The sequence below is a fragment of the Brienomyrus brachyistius genome, chromosome 2, assembly GCF_023856365.1.
Source record: "Brienomyrus brachyistius isolate T26 chromosome 2, BBRACH_0.4, whole genome shotgun sequence".
Taxonomy (NCBI): domain Eukaryota; kingdom Metazoa; phylum Chordata; class Actinopteri; order Osteoglossiformes; family Mormyridae; genus Brienomyrus; species Brienomyrus brachyistius.
In genome coordinates, this window is record NC_064534.1 from 20,965,397 (window position 1) to 20,981,775 (window position 16,379).

Sequence of the window (16,379 nt, forward strand, 5' to 3'; positions counted from 1 at the left end):
TTGAGCTTACAATTTCGAAATATCTGCCCCCGAGTTAAATACCCCTTTCAGCTCTCACTCTGATTAGGAAGCACAATCTCTAAAATAAGAGGCACATAATTTATTTATTTTTTTAAATGCATCAATTAGGGGCCTTGAGTAGTTCCACTACTTCTGTAAGAATTTATTAAATTACACGTTTAAAATTTCCCAAACAATGTTCTTCTCCGAATGCCAGAAAACTGCATAACAATCAAGATTCCTTCCAGCTACAACTAAGAGCTGCTTTTAGTTAACAGCATAATAAAGCATAACTCTGCCTTTGGTTTTACGAACCACCATTTTGAACAATTTAATAAAAATGCTGTTTACATATGTTACTGAGACACAGAAACTTAGATTAACATTTCATATTAAATGAAAAATTAAGATCACATTTGAGGAGGGGGCACAGTGCTGTGGTGGTTAGTGTTATTGCCTCATACCCCCGGGAGCAGGGTTCGAGTCTCCACAATGGCTCCACAAGTGTGGAGTTTGCATTACCTCCCTGTGTCGTCATCGGGCTTCCTCTGGGTATTCTGGCTTTCCCCCCCCAGTACAAAAACATGTCAAGGATAACTGGAGTTTCAAAATAAGGTGTGCATGTTAGGTGTGCATGTTAGTGTGCCTAGTGATGGGTTGGTACCCCATTCTGGGCTGTTCCCTGCCTTGTGCCTGTAGGCTCTGGACCCACCTGTGACACTGAGCATTTTCAGAAGATGGATGGATCACATTTGAATCCTAATAATGCTCTGGTAGTAGAACTATTGTTAATTGGAATGCAACTAATTTCATTCCACCGATTTGCATTTTAAGTGTTTTTTTAAATGTCTGCCATAATTGTGCCTTAAGCGTTTGTTATAAAATATGAGAAACAGAAGTTATATTTAATTAACATTTTACTATATAATGTTGTGTAAAAGCATACACAAATGTATTTCAGCAGATATGTTTAACAACATGCAGTGCAACGCATGCAAACTATGCATAAGGATGTGTAGTGCAGTGACGGCAGTAAAACCATTATGCACTGCATTTCCTTGGCGACTTCTTCCCGGAGACCTGCTGAGTAACCCCAGTCTGCTTTTTCCATGTCCATCTGGGGATATAATTTTACAAGATTATGTGCTCTCACTACCTACCATTAGCCGCTCTTAAACACAGGACAGGTAATTACCGAATAACAGAGTAATGAAATGCAACGCAGGTTACTAATTAAGATGTTGAACTTGATTAACAAATAATGAATTCAGACAGCGGATTCTAGTGCACAGGCACAGCTGTGCATGTCAATGAAGAGCGGCAGCATGGCTGCCCCAGAAGCATATGAGAAGGCAGACGGCCGCCGGGGTCTGCGACGGACATCTTCAGGGGTAAGAGCTACGGCTTATCAAATGACAAAGCCGTGGAGGCGCTGTGGTAACTCATCAACGGCATATAACCCGACTAATTTTGCCATATTGCAGCTGCTGATTTATTAAACACTGATGGAAATGAAAAAAAAATGAGGTAGATTGGTAATAACCTTAACCCAGCAAGAAAAAGCAAGACATAACGCATAAACACTAGTAATAATTAAAGAATACGCTACTAATATTTGCAAGACCACTGTAATGCTGTCATATGTTGTGACTACTAACTACGCAGCAAAAGTGTGTGTCTGTGTGTGTCAGGGGGGATTCTTAAATTACAAGCAGGTAAATCCATTCAAAATATCAAAAAATGTGTAACTGTATAATTAAGATGCTGTATTTACAAGCATTAGGTTGAGACCTTCTACACCTCTTCACGACGTCAGATAGTTTAGCTTCCATCATTTAATTACGGGAGTCCCTGAAGTAGCCACTCATACATGTGCAGAATAATCACAGCATGCCCATTCAGCCAGGGCTTCCCATTCTAAACAGAACAGACCTTGTGCATGAAAAGACAAACTCTGGCAAAATCAAACGATGAAAGTGTCTCGATGCGTTTGTTCATCATTCACTGGTGCATCCAATTATTATTGCTAAATTACTTTCATTTGACAAAGATTTTAACTGCTCACACTATTTATTGGTCATCTTCGAGGAACATATTTTAAAAACCGAATACAAATTACAGTTACACAAAGCCATCCCACAAGGCATACAATGAGTTAAAACCGAAGCCCAAGATATCTTATTAGATATGGGTGTTTTATGACTTCATCCTGTTCTTCACGCGATTCTCCAAGGCCCTGCTGTCTTGCGAGGAGGCCTCCTCTACCCTGATCACCTCCGCCTTTGCAGTGACAGAGTCGTACTCCAACGTCATGATACAGCACATGTCGACTAGCTCCTTTTGGCAATACTGCAGCCCTGCAGTTACCTTTCTGCGCTGCTCTGGGTCCTTCTTTAAAGCCTTAGACTGTGCGACCGAAAAGCCGATTAGACTGGCAAGAACACAGTCTGACAGATCGGCGTCCAAGTAATGGGAGCCGTCAGAAATGGTGACTCTCACCTGCCACTTTCCAGTGCTTTTCCGGAGGCTTCCCAAGAGTGTAATTATAAAAGCTTTCACTCTCACCACTTTAACTCCAGGTGTTTTATCCGCCTGCAGAACCGAGAGGTAAGTGAAAGGCGGCGAATCCAGGCCAACATCAACAGTATGGGGCATGCAATCTACAAAAGCATTTTCCGTAAAAGTGTTACTTTGCTCGCCGGCTCTGTCAGTCGGCATATCTGAAGTGTACGTTGAGGCTGTAGCGGACACATGGTTGATGAAAGTCTGCCCAGTACTAGCTGCAAATATGTTGTCAGAAAATGGTTCATCAAACTCCTCAAAAGGAATATCAAAGTCTTCATCCAGAAGCTCCACTTGAGGGTAGTCGGCTGCTGACTCGACTGTTGTTCCTGACACTGAACCCTCCACTGACGAGACTCCCAGGTGTGAGCTGGAAGGCACGTGGCCTGTTCCACTGGAAGCTCTACTCCGGCTGCTGTACCCACTTTCTGCAGTCACTTCCACGCTCATCTGATGCTCTTCTAAGCCAGCAAGAAGCTCCTCATCACTCAGGGTCTCTTCAGCACGACGTGGTTCGACCCCCTGCTCGGCATTTTCCTGAGGCCGTTCTCCTGGCAGGTGGAGTGAGCGGCAGAGCACGTTGCCCTGGGAATTCTGCTCTAGCAAGTTCTCCACTTCTCCTCCAATCACTTTCATGTTCCCTGGCTTAAGGAGGAGCACGCCGAGACGACAGGCCACCGTTCCCTGAAGCAGGATCTTGGTGCCAGGACGGAGATTAACGTTCAGGAACGGTATTGGCTGGTACTCCATCCCCTCCAAGATTTGAACCCCGTCAGTGAGCTGCAGCAGCAGCATGCGTGTTGGTTTCAACTCCCAGGCCCTCTGGGTGGCCTGTGTGTCAGCTGACACAGTGTCATTGGAGCATTCTTTTCCCCTCCACTGCTGCAGCTGGCTGTAGGCTGGCTGGCTGATGTCCAGCACAGAATCCATCTGAAGGCAATAGAAGCCGCTCACCTCCGTCTTCAGCGCCACTGAGACACGGTCAGGAAGAGTAGGATAGGAAAGGTCACGGAGGTCTGTGAACAGCCACTGCTCCAGGACCTGCTGGTTTACTTCATTCTGGGACAAACGGGAGCTTCTGCTCTCCCCCTGAATCCAGTCCACACAAGCTTCCAGCCAAGAAAATGGCACTTGAATGTGCCAGGTGGATTTCAGCCACATCTGAGCCCTCTGTACCATGCTCAGAGTGTCCATCTTCCGGCTTCACAGCACGTGATTTTTTGGGATCGATAACTGGATAACAAAAAAAAACTGTACGCTCAGACTTTAATGAAGCACAATCTTTCCTCGAAAGTACGAAAACAAAGTTCCACAATTAATATTCATACCATGTATGCAGCTATTCTTACCCAGTATATTTTTTTTCTGGGAAGGACATGTTTAATAATTTAACATACGACATACACGACAAATACCAGACGATAAATTAGCAATTCATTAAAGGCAGGTCAAATTCTCAATAATATATAAATACACTACAGTTATTATCTCTGGAGATGACCGATCTCGTACCTGTTTACGAGGCGTCGTGATGATACTGCTTGTCTTTTATATATATGTTCGACAGTATCCAGCTAACCGTACATTTAATTATTAATTTATGCCCAGTTGATATAAAATGAAAACATAAAATCTGTTGACAGATAACATATCAGTTCTTTTGCCCGTTTCTAATAGCAAAGTAAGTCGTCAAATTCTAACATCGCAGGAGTTGTTTACAAATACAAAGGAGTGATGATATATACATGCACAATTTTTAAAGTAAGAGAACTTAAATGTGACACTCACTGCAACGCCACACTTCAACACACATAGTCTGGCGCCAAAGAGAACCGAAATAACGCGAGATTAAAATCTGAGAGGCGTTACCACATTTTCTTATAGTCACCGCAACTAAAATTTCACTCCGAGCAGTTCGATAATGGGTAGTTCTAAGGCAATGCTTTTATCATCTGAGTTATATCATGCAGCGAGTCAACGAAAATAATGTACAAAAGTACGTACACGAAGATCTAAATTGACTACCGTTTGCGAGTCCACCAAACTATAATTCAAATTTACCTTTACTCATGGTTTCGATAATTGGTTGGTTGCTTTGACTGACATCGGCTTCGTCCAATAATCTTCCAGAGTCGCCAGTAAATTGCGAAACTTAACCAATAAGAAAACACATTTACGCAATCGAGGGGAGTGTATGTCCAGAATCAAGGTTGTATGTGCGCGATTTGGCTTATAGTTGGTTCGAAGACGGCAGATCGGGGTCTGCGAGCAGGTTAGTAGTATGTATTGTGCAATTTCGTAAGACAAAGCCTAGGGAAAAAATAATGAGGAATGTCCAGTCGAATATATTCCCTGTTAACAGCATACTCTTAAAAATGATTACATTCGAGACGGATGACTAACAATTCTCCATCATGATAAAATTCTCGCCAGCTAGATACGGTATCCACGAGACGCCATAACAGCCAGTCGGAGTACGCTGTGCCTGATTCTTTTAAAAGACGTTATTGCTGCATGATGTGCCGAGAGTACGAACACGTTAAAATTACACACGCCGCGTTGTTAAATACGCAGGCGGTTTAGCCGACGTATTGAAAAATCTGCGCAAGCAGTCGGCAGGCCTCCTGTGTGAAGCCGGGGATCGTCCCTCTTACTTTCGGTTTATATAAAGCGATCGAACGGCTCTCCCCTTGACTCGGCCCGGCTGATTTTTCCACTTTGGAAATTGTAAAAGCGAAGTTCTCTCGATTCTGATTCCATACAGGAACGCTTAGGATCAACATTCGAGCGTCGCCACTTTTGTTTGCGAATAGCTTGGGCCTAGCGGACCGTGGTCCAAAACACCCGGAGTACGCTTTGTGGCCGCCAGAGTCCACCCGAACCCCCATTTGTCTGCAATATTCGGAGGGATGGGGGAGAATAGGTTTTAGTTAACGCGTGAATAAAACAATCCGACGTTTCCTCGGTTCCGTGTATTCATTTTATTAGCTGATTAAAGAGTATTCACGGGATTGTCGTTTTAGTAGTTCCTCTTGGATTGTAATGGTAGACATCTCGTGGGGGAAAAACATTTAAACTTACAGATTGTTTTTATACTAATTTTCACTCGCTACACGTTCACTGTCCATATAACACATCCACACACAGTTGTCGGTGATAAAGTAGATCGCTTTATTTGCCAGCTACGATTTTCAATGCGGCACCGATATTCAGAAGCAGAATCGATTTGAGCCGCTATTGTACGTTGCGATGTAAATGACCTCTGCAACAGGTAACATTAAGGTTTCCAGTATGAAACTGGGGAAAGATGCTGTGGTTTTACTACCTTGAGAGAAAGCATAGAACACTAGGACATGGTAAATCTGAATGTGTCGTGATGATTTGATGGTCTCCAATAGGTTTTAATCGGATCTTCTGAAGACCTTTAACTCCGCCCTCGGCACGCCCATTTAAACAAGATAAATAGTGGTAAGCAAGCAGCGTTGCTCCAGTCTCCTAAAATGTAATGAATTTCGTCAGGGGCTCGGCATCCGCGGCGTCTTTACCGATGCTCTCTCACGGCAGGCTGACGGAGAGAGGAGTCCGCGTTCATATCAGAGCTGCTGCCAGACGATGGAGACTGAAATCGAACAGCAGGAAGAGGAGAGCACTTTCAGCAACACGGAAACAAACGGTGAGTCCCGCTGCATTTTTATTTCATCTATAAAATCTTAATCAAACGAAGCCTAATGCAATTTTACAGTGTTTCCCATGAATTGTCTAATTATACATTGGGGGAAGAATGAGATTTTCTATATTTATGTAGATTTTCCTTTCTAAATAACGATTGTGGCTTTTAATTGTACAAGTGGTAATATAAGCATATAATCGTCCCACACAAAATCAATTCTGGCAGTTTTTTATCCTTTTATTCTGGTTATTAGGCTTTCTTAAGTCTTATATTTTCTTAGGCATTATTTAGGTATATTAACAGTAACCTGTGTTTTGATGTAGAGTAGCTTGGTTGCATAAATGAACTGCAGCGAAAATTGGCTTTGTAGACATTAATACTTCAATAGGCTGAGAAATCAATTGCGAAAGCTGTAGCTGCGTCAGTGGTGAGGTGGTGCGAGGCACGCACGCTGTCAGTATCCTTTGTCATGTAACGATGCCGGTCCACAGGAAAGCGTCCAGCTGAGGACATGGACGAGAAGCAGGCGTTCAAACGCTCCCGCAACACGGACGAGATGGTGGAGCTACGCATCCTTCTGCAGAGCAAAGTGAGCAGCCGAGCCACCCCCGGCGGTCACAGGCTTGGGCAGCAGCGTTTTAATCTTGACTGTTTCCCTCTTTGCAGAACGCAGGAGCTGTGATCGGGAAGGGCGGCAAAAACATCAAGGCGCTGCGCACGGATGTGAGTATCTTGGGCCTGATTTTAGTTCCTGACGACTTTTCGTTATTGGTGGTATTGTCACTTTGTGTCCCTCCCCAGGATCGGGTTTGCAGGGTTGTAGGGTCCCTTAACAATCCCCTTAACTGACTCTATTGCCCCAGTATCCAGTCAAACCAGATAATTTTACATTCACGTTCATTGTTGGCTTGGCGTTTAAACTTTTGAAATGAAGTTTTTGTTCCGTGACTTCATCCCCTAATCTAATTGTTAGTATATCCCACAAAAAATGTTGCAAAACCCAATTCTGAATGATGTCCCCATCGTCCTCATGAAGAGGAACCCTCTTAAGTGAGAAGTTTTGACATCAAACTCATATGTGTAATATCTTTTCCGTGGACAGTGCTGGGGATAAAGAACAGGCTCCTGCATGCTTGTGCTGTGCACTTAGTCTGTGTACATTTGAATTTTTTTCCCCAAGTTGTCCGATATGTTTAAGTTAATTCAATTTCCCTCTTTTTATGCTGGTACTGACAATGGCTCCTGGGGGTGGGGGTCGTTTAACGACCGTGACCGGTTCCTTTACCGCAAGCCTTGTCCTTATAACCCACACTAGCACAGAGTTAATAGTTGTCTCTGCCCTTGAGCAAAACGACCGCCATACAGTTTGGTGCTTCATCAGTCCATTATGAAATGTCTGTGTACACAACAGCAGTAAACGATCCTTGTGCATTCTTCAACAGCCTAAAGTTTCTCTTTGGAATCATAGTGCTGAGTATAGCTTGTATTCAATTAAAATGTATTCCTTCTCCCCCTCTTCCCTCTCCTTTTTTTTTTTTATTTATTTTTGGCCACCTTCCTCCGTTGCCCATGTACTGGATCGACATGCCCCTCCTGCGTTGCCCACCTTGACGTTGGCCCAACATCCGCCCCTGAACGCCCACCTGACACCCCGGTTGGCCATGCCCATAAATGTGCCCCTCCCCAAACGGGCGCCTTACATGACAACTTGTGATTGGTTGCCCTTGCCCAATGCCAACCTCCACGACCAATGCAGTACAATGCCAGTGTATCAGTCCCAGACAGCAGTGGCCCTGAGCGGTATGTCCCACCAGTTATTGCCTCACTGCCTGATTAGAACAGCCGACAAATGTCTTTTATAACCTGCCTTATGTTTCAGTTGAGTTACAGTATCCCCTTTTCGAAAATGGATGTTACTGTTCTGTTTTGATTTTTCTGTCTTACTCCCGCCCCCCCCCCTCCCCCCCATCGAGTCTTTTGATTTTGAGCCTTTTTGTCGAAAGTTTACATATGTGCGACAGCCCGCGCAGGAGGACTATTTTGAATGGAAGGAGCGCAGCTTGCCGTGTCATGTGTCCTTCTGTGTTAATAATCATGAGTTTTTTGGGGGAAATCTCTCTCGCTCTGTCCTTGTGGCCCTCCTTGTCCTCGCCCACATCGCTGTCCATGACGTAAGAAGCCGCTAGCGCTCTGCCCACTCACTCATTAGTCCTGCCATCTTACTTTCTCCCGTGCTGCATTCCTGTTCCGTTTCTCACAGGCGCCATCAGTCAGACCTCTGTCTACCAATCTCTCATGGCCTTGCTTCTGTCTGCCAGCTCTAAAGTGTCTTCCACCTGCATACCTTCCTGCTTCCCTTTGATTTTGTCCCCCCCCCCCCCTTCCCTGTGAGAGGGCGTGCTAGTGTCACCATTGCGATGGCCCAAAACCCCGCCCTGCCCCCACCCCTCCTAATTGCCGGTGGAGGGATAGGACTGGAACTTTCAGATTCTGCTCTGTCAGCCGTATGATTTCTTCTATTTTTTTTTTGCCCACTTAAGCCCTTCCAAGTTGCCCATCGTCCAAGGCCTGTCATTTGTTTTGTCAGATTTGAGTTAAGGCGGGTGCATGTTGCTAACTCATGCAGTGTATCAGTCCAGTGCTGTTGGGAAACCCCAAAGAGTCTCATTCTTCCAGAATGTTTAGACTTCTCCTTTGCCTTTGCTTAGTTTTTGTGTTTGAAAGATTTTCTTTCTTTTTCTTTTCTTTTTTTAATTTCCACTACTTTGGAAATTTCATGGCGGAATGTCCTGGTATGTTAAGGATTCTGAGCATCAGCGCCGACATTGAGACCGTAGGAGAAATCTTGCTGAAGATCATCCCCACGTTGGAGGAGGTGAGGCTGGGGGGCGCGCCCGTCCAAGGTGGCCTGCAGATGGTGGCAGTGTGGCTCAGTGTGAGAGTGCCGTGCATGGGATTGATTCTCCTTCTGGTTCTGACAGTACCAACATTATAAAGGGATTGACTTTGACTGTGAACTGAGGCTTCTGATCCACCAAAGTCTGGCAGGGAGCATCATCGGGGTGAAAGGTGCCAAAATCAAGGAACTGCGGGAGGTGAGGTCGCATCGCTGTGCTGGAAATACTTTTTGTCATGGGGTTGCGGGGAGTTTTTTTTGCGAAATCACATGCTTCCTTTGCCACTTACTAGACTCTTGCATTCATTAACACCCAGTAGTCTGACACAGGACAGATGCGCACAGAATTTGTGCCCATGCCGACTTTTACAAAAGGGTCAGTCACATGACAGGGGTGAAGTGCTGCAGTGAAACCAGTTTTTGAACAGGTGGAGAACTACAGTAAGGAAAACGGATTTGGATACTGGTTATAGTATGCATTTGTGGAGCAGCCAGTCTGACCAAGTAGAGAGAGCCTTTGTTAATTATTAACTGTTAATTAGCTCATGTTCAGCGTTGATCGCATCAGGCACTCCATGACTGGTTTGGGCCCCGGCCTGTTCCTGTTCCCTGTTTCCTATCGAAAGGTGTTGAGCTTGTCACTGGCCACTGCCAGGTTCAGATTATTTGAGAATTCGGTAATCAGCGTGTTCTGCATGCAGTCAGCGGGTGTCCTGTAATTTTCATGTGAAATGCATGTGTATTATACATCGTGGTGTTCGGTGTGCAGCACTGGCCAAAAAGATTAATACTGCTGTTAAGAGTTAATCATCATTTCATTAGTTCTAGACACTTGTTGGGGGACACGGTTGTCGCAAGTGTCTCAAACTGTATCTCCAGTCTTTTGAGCCATTTCAAAAGGGGCACTTTGTAATTTGAACAGGCTGCTGACTCCTCGGTAGGGTTAGGGTGTGTTTGAACCGTGTTCATTAGCCGGTTGCATGTGCGCAGGGTGTTAGTGCTAGAATGTTTGGCTAGACAAGATGGTCCCTTATTTCTTCTGGTAATTAGGTTTCCAGTGAAGCAGCATAGTCAGGACCCCACAGCATTCTCACAAGTTCGTTTTTTTTCCCTCTTTCTCTCCCCCTCCCCCTTTCTGTGCTGCTTATCTTTCATGATATTAGAAGCGGGCAGTTTGCTCAGCTGCTAATGACTAATCACCGCTAACGATGTCTTCTGGTACCCCGTGACGGTCTTGGAGGCGAAGTAGTGCATGTCACTCATTAGCGTATGCTAATGAATAAGGGTGCAGGTGACCTCGCACACGTCGCTTCCCCATGGGGGAGGGGGCAATGTACTCAGACCTTTCTCTTTTTGCCATCTTCCTCCAGAACACCCAGACCACCATCAAACTGTTCCAGGAGTGCTGCCCTCACTCCACGGACCGTGTGGTTTTGGTCGGAGGCAAGCCAGACCGCGTTGTCGAGTGTATCAAGATCATGCTGGAGCTGATCGCCGAGGTGGGTCAGGATGTCTTGGTAACAGCAGTCACAACGCTGTAAGGGCTGTGTGTCTTAACCTGCAGTCTGGCAGCTGTGTTTCCCCAGTGAGTAGCAGTCCGATTAAGTACATGGCAGGGTTCTGATTGATCAAATTTAAAAGCCATCATGTGTACATATTGCATTTGACTGTGGATGCAGATGGTCATGGTCGGCACGTGTGTAGAGCTAAATGAAGGGTTTTGTAGTTGTTACTAGGTTTGGTCGGTATTAACATGAGGTGGTATTTTGAAATCTTGAAATCAAACAACCCAGAATTTTGTCGCCATGATTTCAAAATGCCGAAATATCATTGCTTATGAAGATGCTGTCAAAATATCATAGATCACTGTGCAAAGCACTTTTATAGGGAAACTTAATTGAGTGGAGACGGCGGATCTTTGTATGCTGCTTTCTGTGTTACTTTACCAACACTCTACACTGTGTAAAGTTTAAAAAAAAAAAAAGCATTTGTCCTTTAAACCCCATGTTTTGGTCCAGCTAATCAATTGCTTGATCACATGCTTAATCGACTGAAGTCTTTTTTTTTTTCTTTTTTTTTCTTAACCCTGACATTGCACTAGGGCTGTAATCATTGAGAATGAGATCACTGTAAGCTTTGTGCAGAGTCAAATCTGTGCGAACTTACATGGTCAATAAAGCTCATTCTGAGGTGTAGTTTAAATTTCCAATTAAAACGACACTGCATCATGGATTGTTTTGTATCCCTCGTGTAAATCCGTATATAAGTGCAGCAGTGCATGCATGTTCTCTCTTTTTGCAGGTGCAGCATTTATTTGTCTAGCAGTTTGACACATCTTGAACTGGGATGTATAAGACTTCTTATTAATATGTTTAATATTCCACCTGAGATATTGCTTCTTTGCCATGAGTTAAAACTTGATGAATTTCATGTGCTGGACAGTAATTTATGCCCATGCGATACATGAATGTCCATATGATTGTTTTTGCCTTGCTGATACCCTCCAGCATTCCTGCAAGATTCCACGTTCCATGTAAACTTGTGGATTTTTCCACATTTTAGCTTCTCCTCGTTTTTCTTGTCCTCAGTAACGTGACCCCTGTCTCCACCGACGCAGGCTCCTATCAAAGGGCGGGCTCAGCCGTATGACCCCAACTTTTACGATGAGACGTATGACTACGGCGGCTTCACCATGTTCGAGGAACGAGGCCGAAGGCCCATGGGGTTCCCTATGCGCGGGCGCGGTGGGTTCGACCGCATGCCCCCTGGCCGCGGGGGCCGCCCAATGCCCCCCTCGCGCCGGGACTACGATGACATGAGCCCTCGCCGTGTGCCGCCCCCACCACCTCCAGTGAGGGGGGGCAGAGTTGGGAGCAGGGCTCGCAATCTTCCTCTGCCTCCACCCCCGCCCCCTAGAGGAGGGTAAGAATATTTGCCCTTATGAAAATCTTGTTGGTTCTTGCATGTACTGTAGACCCACCTTCATGTGGAAGCTGCATGTTAAAAAGGGCGTTTTAAAGTATACTTGCCATTTAATTACATTTTGAGTTTCATATTGGTTCACTGTGGCTTCTGTGACCTTTTGCAGTGAGTGGGGGCAGTTGTTTCCTCCTGTGCTGAAATTAGTCTGTTAGTGCTGTTGATTGTATCACTGCTTCTCTGATCAGCTGTCACACTGACCCGCAAATGTGGAGTCTTGATATGAGATGCGCACTGATTTCACTTTTGCACTCGCTCGCAGAGACGACCAGTATGGCTACGACAGTTATCACGGCAGTGCAGATGACAGACCAAGGTTAGTGGTTTTTCCATTCACAAGCCTTGAAAGCTGCTGTATTGTCTTGGTGGGAATTATTGCCCACCCAAGAAGGTCTGCCTCAGTAAGAGTAACGCATGTTGATCATTATGTCTCCCGGGCTGACTTTGAATCATTTAATTGGGAGCAATTTCTGTAAGTTGTGTTAATACCACCCTCCCCCATGCACCCCTCTTGTCCGAGTAGTGATCGAAGAGGGAGGCCCAGTGACCGCTACGACAGCATGGTGAGTGACCTGCTTATAACTGAGGGCTAACTAGATGGCTGTTGATTTAAAGGTGTTATTGACTTGACTAACTTTGCAATTGCATTTTTGAAATGGTGCTTGAGGGAGCAGTTTCATCGTTTTAATTACTGAATACCTTTTGTGCACGTATACCAAGTAAGGGTTGTGGAAGCTGCTTTTTTGCAGTAGATCTTTGTCTTAACCTTGATTTTGAAGTATGTCGCACAAGACTGCAGCCCTAAATGAAACTAACTGAATTTTTGCGAAAGGCACTTGGGCACACTATCAACGTATAGTATTGTCTGGAAGATCGGAGTGTATGTGAAGTGGGTCATTCTGGGAACTGGTCATATACTGAGTGGGCACAGAGCTGAAGTAGTCTCCTGCCTTGCGAGTGGAGACCATCCAATCAGATGCTGGGAATCAGGGCTCACGTCAATGAGAACAGATTCCCATCTGCTGTTTTTGAGGAGTCTAGAGAAGCCCAAGGAGCGAGCGTCCTGCCCAGTTTTTTTTATTAGAACAATGCCGCCCAAATACAGCCCCTTGGTCCAGTCTATTCAGAAGAGTCCACCTTGCTCCCCTTTCCCCAACGGGCTCATTTTTGGAGTGGTCACCGACGATACTGATGGCTCTCCTTTCCCTCCTAGGTAACAGTCACTGGACGTGAACCAATTATCTGACTGTGCAAAGAGGCACAATTACCCTTTGTGATCTAATCAAACTGCATTTTAAATTCACCAAAGGGGGAAAAAAAACTAGTTATTCAGGATTTGTTGCGGCTAAAATGTAATGCGTACCTATGAAAGAGGTAGTCGAGTACAAATTTGAGCACTTATTTTCAGTTTCCTTCAGAATGTGAAGGGGGGTGAAGCCCTGCTGACAGGCAGATGGCCGATTCTGCAGTCTGCTGCACTTTCACCAGGCAGGCTGTGGCTGCCGCTTGGCATTGCTAGGCAACAGATTTCTGATTTGTCCAGAGTAACAAGAAGCCAAATGAATACGTAGGTGAAAGCCATTAAGCAGTGCGATGAATGCCAGGCGCGTAGAGATGCTGGCCCTGGGGGAAGGCCCAGAGCCCCTTTATTAACTTTCTGAAAATAAATTTAACGTGCTTATAGACTTTAAGATGCACAAACAGCATCTCATCAGGCTTTGTTTACTTGAGGGTTTTTTTTTTGGAGGCAGAAGTCCATGCATGCCATGTAGTTTAACGGAGTTTCTCCCTCTCTGTCTCTGTCTCTGTCTCTCTCTCTCTCTGGACCATGCAGAGTGGTGGTGGATATGGTGAGTTGTACTTCAGCATCTTCTAAATGAAATACTTTTAATTAATGGGACCATGTGTTCGTTGAGGAAGGAACAGAAGCTTCAGTTCAGTCAACCTTTTCCAAAGGTTAACTCGTGGATGCTGTTTGCCAGAATGAGCTTTTTTTTTATGTCACCCATCTCCCACTCAAAGGTTTTTATCCTTTTCCTTGTTTGCCAAAGCTGATTGATGTAGTTTTCATCTCTCCCCCCCCCCCCTCCCCAATCTCCTCCTGTTGATGATGCAGATAACAGTTCGTCCTGGGAGCCGTTCCAGTCTGGTGAGTCATCCATGTAATTTCCAGTGTAAACGGCAGACTGAGGGAACAAATGGCTCGTCATACGAATGTCATTTGTGTGAGCGTGTGAATGCTTTTTCTCTCCCAGGTGGGCGTGGGTCCTACGGTGACATAGCGGGACCTGTCATCACCACACAAGTGACAATCCCCAAAGACGTGAGTATATAACCGGGAGAGTGAGCACCCCCTTCAGCTGCGTCCGGGGGATAATGGCGCACTGTTCCTCTCACCATAGCTGGCGGGATCGATCATTGGGAAAGGTGGCCAGAGAATTAAGCAGATCCGTCATGAGTCCGGAGCGTCTATCAAGATAGATGAACCTCTTGAGGGTTCTGAAGATCGCATCATTACCATCACAGGCACACAGGACCAGATCCAAAATGCACAGTACCTATTGCAGAATAGGCAAGTGCTAGACGCCTTGTATGAGTGATTTGTATCTTTGCCAAACCAGTCTATCTCCTCCACTATTTTTTTTTATTTTTGTTTGTTTTTGCCCCACCCCCTCCCCCCTTACCAATCTGTTTTAAACGTTCCTTTAATGTCTTTTGCTAGTGTTTACTAACCTCTTCCTTCAGCTTTCTCCCTTGTGAAATTGCTGTGTGGTTTTTTTTTTTTTTTTTTTAAAAAGAAAAAAAAACTTTTTAAAAACGATTTGATATGATAATTCGATGGAAAAGAACTTTGAGCACATGACGTGGGGAAAACGGGCCTGGTTCTGTGTGGAAGACTAGTGATTTTGTTGTTTTCAGTCCGATAAATTGACAACAAATCACAGTCTGCCATACGGCACGGGCATCGCCTCATCTGGGCCCAAACCGCGAAGCAGCATTTCACTCTACTAACCCCTGATTACCGCCCTCCCTCCTTCCCTCACTCCCAGCTCCCTCCTTTACGGAAGACAGGACTAACGCTTTGAAATCTCCTGCTTGCTCTCTCTTTGGTTCTCTCTGATTGACTCTTGTGAATTCTCTCCTGTTTTATTTTTTTATTTTTTTTTTTACTGTTTTATTACAGTGTGAAGCAGTACTCTGGTCGGTTCTTCTAAAGGAGGAGAGTAAGATGGAAAACCGCCCTGCTTGTTATGACCCTGCTTCTGTTTAATGAGCCAACATTCCTCTGCTTTAGATAGTTGTTTTGTATTCAGGGCTCTGCCTCGATCTCATGCCCCCCTCCCCCTCCTTTTAACTCTCTGAACTTCAGCTAAATGTGTGGAGTTTCACAAAGAGGACAGTACCCCCCCCCCCCCACCTTTTTTTTTCTCCCCCCCCCCCTCCATTTTGGATTTCGCCTCCTGCTGCCATTCCCTGTAAGTTGTGACTGACCTGTACCGTGTTCTCCTAAGTAGGTTAGACCCATCTGAACACTGTGTGAGCAGCCTGGCTGCTGCCGGCGGACTAAAGCCCAGCATGCCTTCAGTACAGTGAGCAGGACGTAATGTGTTAGAGGAGGAGCCCGACTCTTAAAGCCGAATGCAGGCGATCGTGCTTCCTTACCACTCTTTTCCTGGCAGTTTCTGAAAGATGAGGGGGCTGTATAAATGTAAATATACAGTGATTGTTTCTATGAATTTTATAAAATCTGAAATTTCCTTCCAAATTTGTCTTTGGTGCATCATAATCCAGTGTACTGATTGGACCAAATGGGGTTTGACATGGGCGGGCGGGTGGGTATTGCATCCAAACGCATTGCTTTGTATAAGGATGGAATACATTTTGCTGTTCATCTGTCTTTTTTTTTTTTATCTATGAATGGAAATATGTGTGTTGGGGGGGTAAGTCCCCCCACCCCCCATTTCATTGTATGACTAAAATCTGAACTAAATCCGTTAACGAAACTCAAACTAGTTTTCTACATTTTATTTAAGCATTTTTAAATGTCTAGAATGTCCATTTGTGATTCAGGGAGCTAAACGTCGAGTGTTTATTTGTGATTCAGGGAGCAGCGTAGCCATCAGAGTGCCACATGTCCCATATGTTTGTGCAGAAGTTGACATTCCTTCTGAAACCCTGTTCAGTTTGCTGTCCGTGAGTAATAAAGTGAAATGCTACCTTTTACTCCACGTGCTTTCTTGGAACGCCGCGGCCATGCTTGACGGAGTCCAT

The 16,379-nt window shown here is 45.0% G+C and overlaps 2 protein-coding genes across 4 annotated transcripts; one reads left to right on the plus strand and one right to left on the minus strand.

The window, feature by feature from the left end:
• Positions 1–2,051: 2,051 nt before the first annotated feature.
• On the minus strand, positions 2,052–4,791 carry rmi1 (RMI1, RecQ mediated genome instability 1, homolog (S. cerevisiae)). 2 transcript variants are annotated; one of them, XM_048989723.1, is made up of 2 exons: positions 4,351–4,791; positions 2,052–3,795 (listed from the first exon to the last, which is right to left on the minus strand). In XM_048989723.1, the coding sequence occupies exon 2, from the start codon at positions 3,754–3,756 to the stop codon at positions 2,197–2,199; it is 1,560 nt and encodes a 519-aa protein (XP_048845680.1). In that variant the 5' UTR covers positions 3,757–3,795; positions 4,351–4,791; the 3' UTR covers positions 2,052–2,196. The 2 variants fall into 2 exon arrangements, with proteins under 2 accessions (XP_048845680.1, XP_048845671.1); XM_048989714.1 differs by having other exon boundaries at positions 4,075–4,791.
• Positions 4,697–16,331, plus strand: hnrnpk (heterogeneous nuclear ribonucleoprotein K). 2 transcript variants are annotated; one of them, XM_048989735.1, is made up of 17 exons: positions 4,697–4,834; positions 5,961–6,030; positions 6,127–6,235; positions 6,724–6,821; positions 6,899–6,955; positions 7,989–8,032; positions 9,035–9,107; positions 9,214–9,327; positions 10,499–10,627; positions 11,746–12,050; positions 12,370–12,423; positions 12,631–12,670; positions 13,942–13,957; positions 14,224–14,256; positions 14,363–14,430; positions 14,510–14,679; positions 15,292–16,331. In XM_048989735.1, exons 3-17 carry the CDS (start codon positions 6,175–6,177, stop codon positions 15,320–15,322), a joined length of 1,293 nt encoding a protein of 430 aa, XP_048845692.1. In that variant the 5' UTR covers positions 4,697–4,834; positions 5,961–6,030; positions 6,127–6,174; the 3' UTR covers positions 15,323–16,331. The 2 variants fall into 2 exon arrangements, with proteins under 2 accessions (XP_048845692.1, XP_048845699.1); XM_048989742.1 differs by lacking the exons at positions 4,697–4,834; positions 5,961–6,030; positions 6,127–6,235; positions 7,989–8,032 and having other exon boundaries at positions 6,743–6,821.
• The last annotated feature ends 48 nt before the right edge of the window (positions 16,332–16,379 follow it).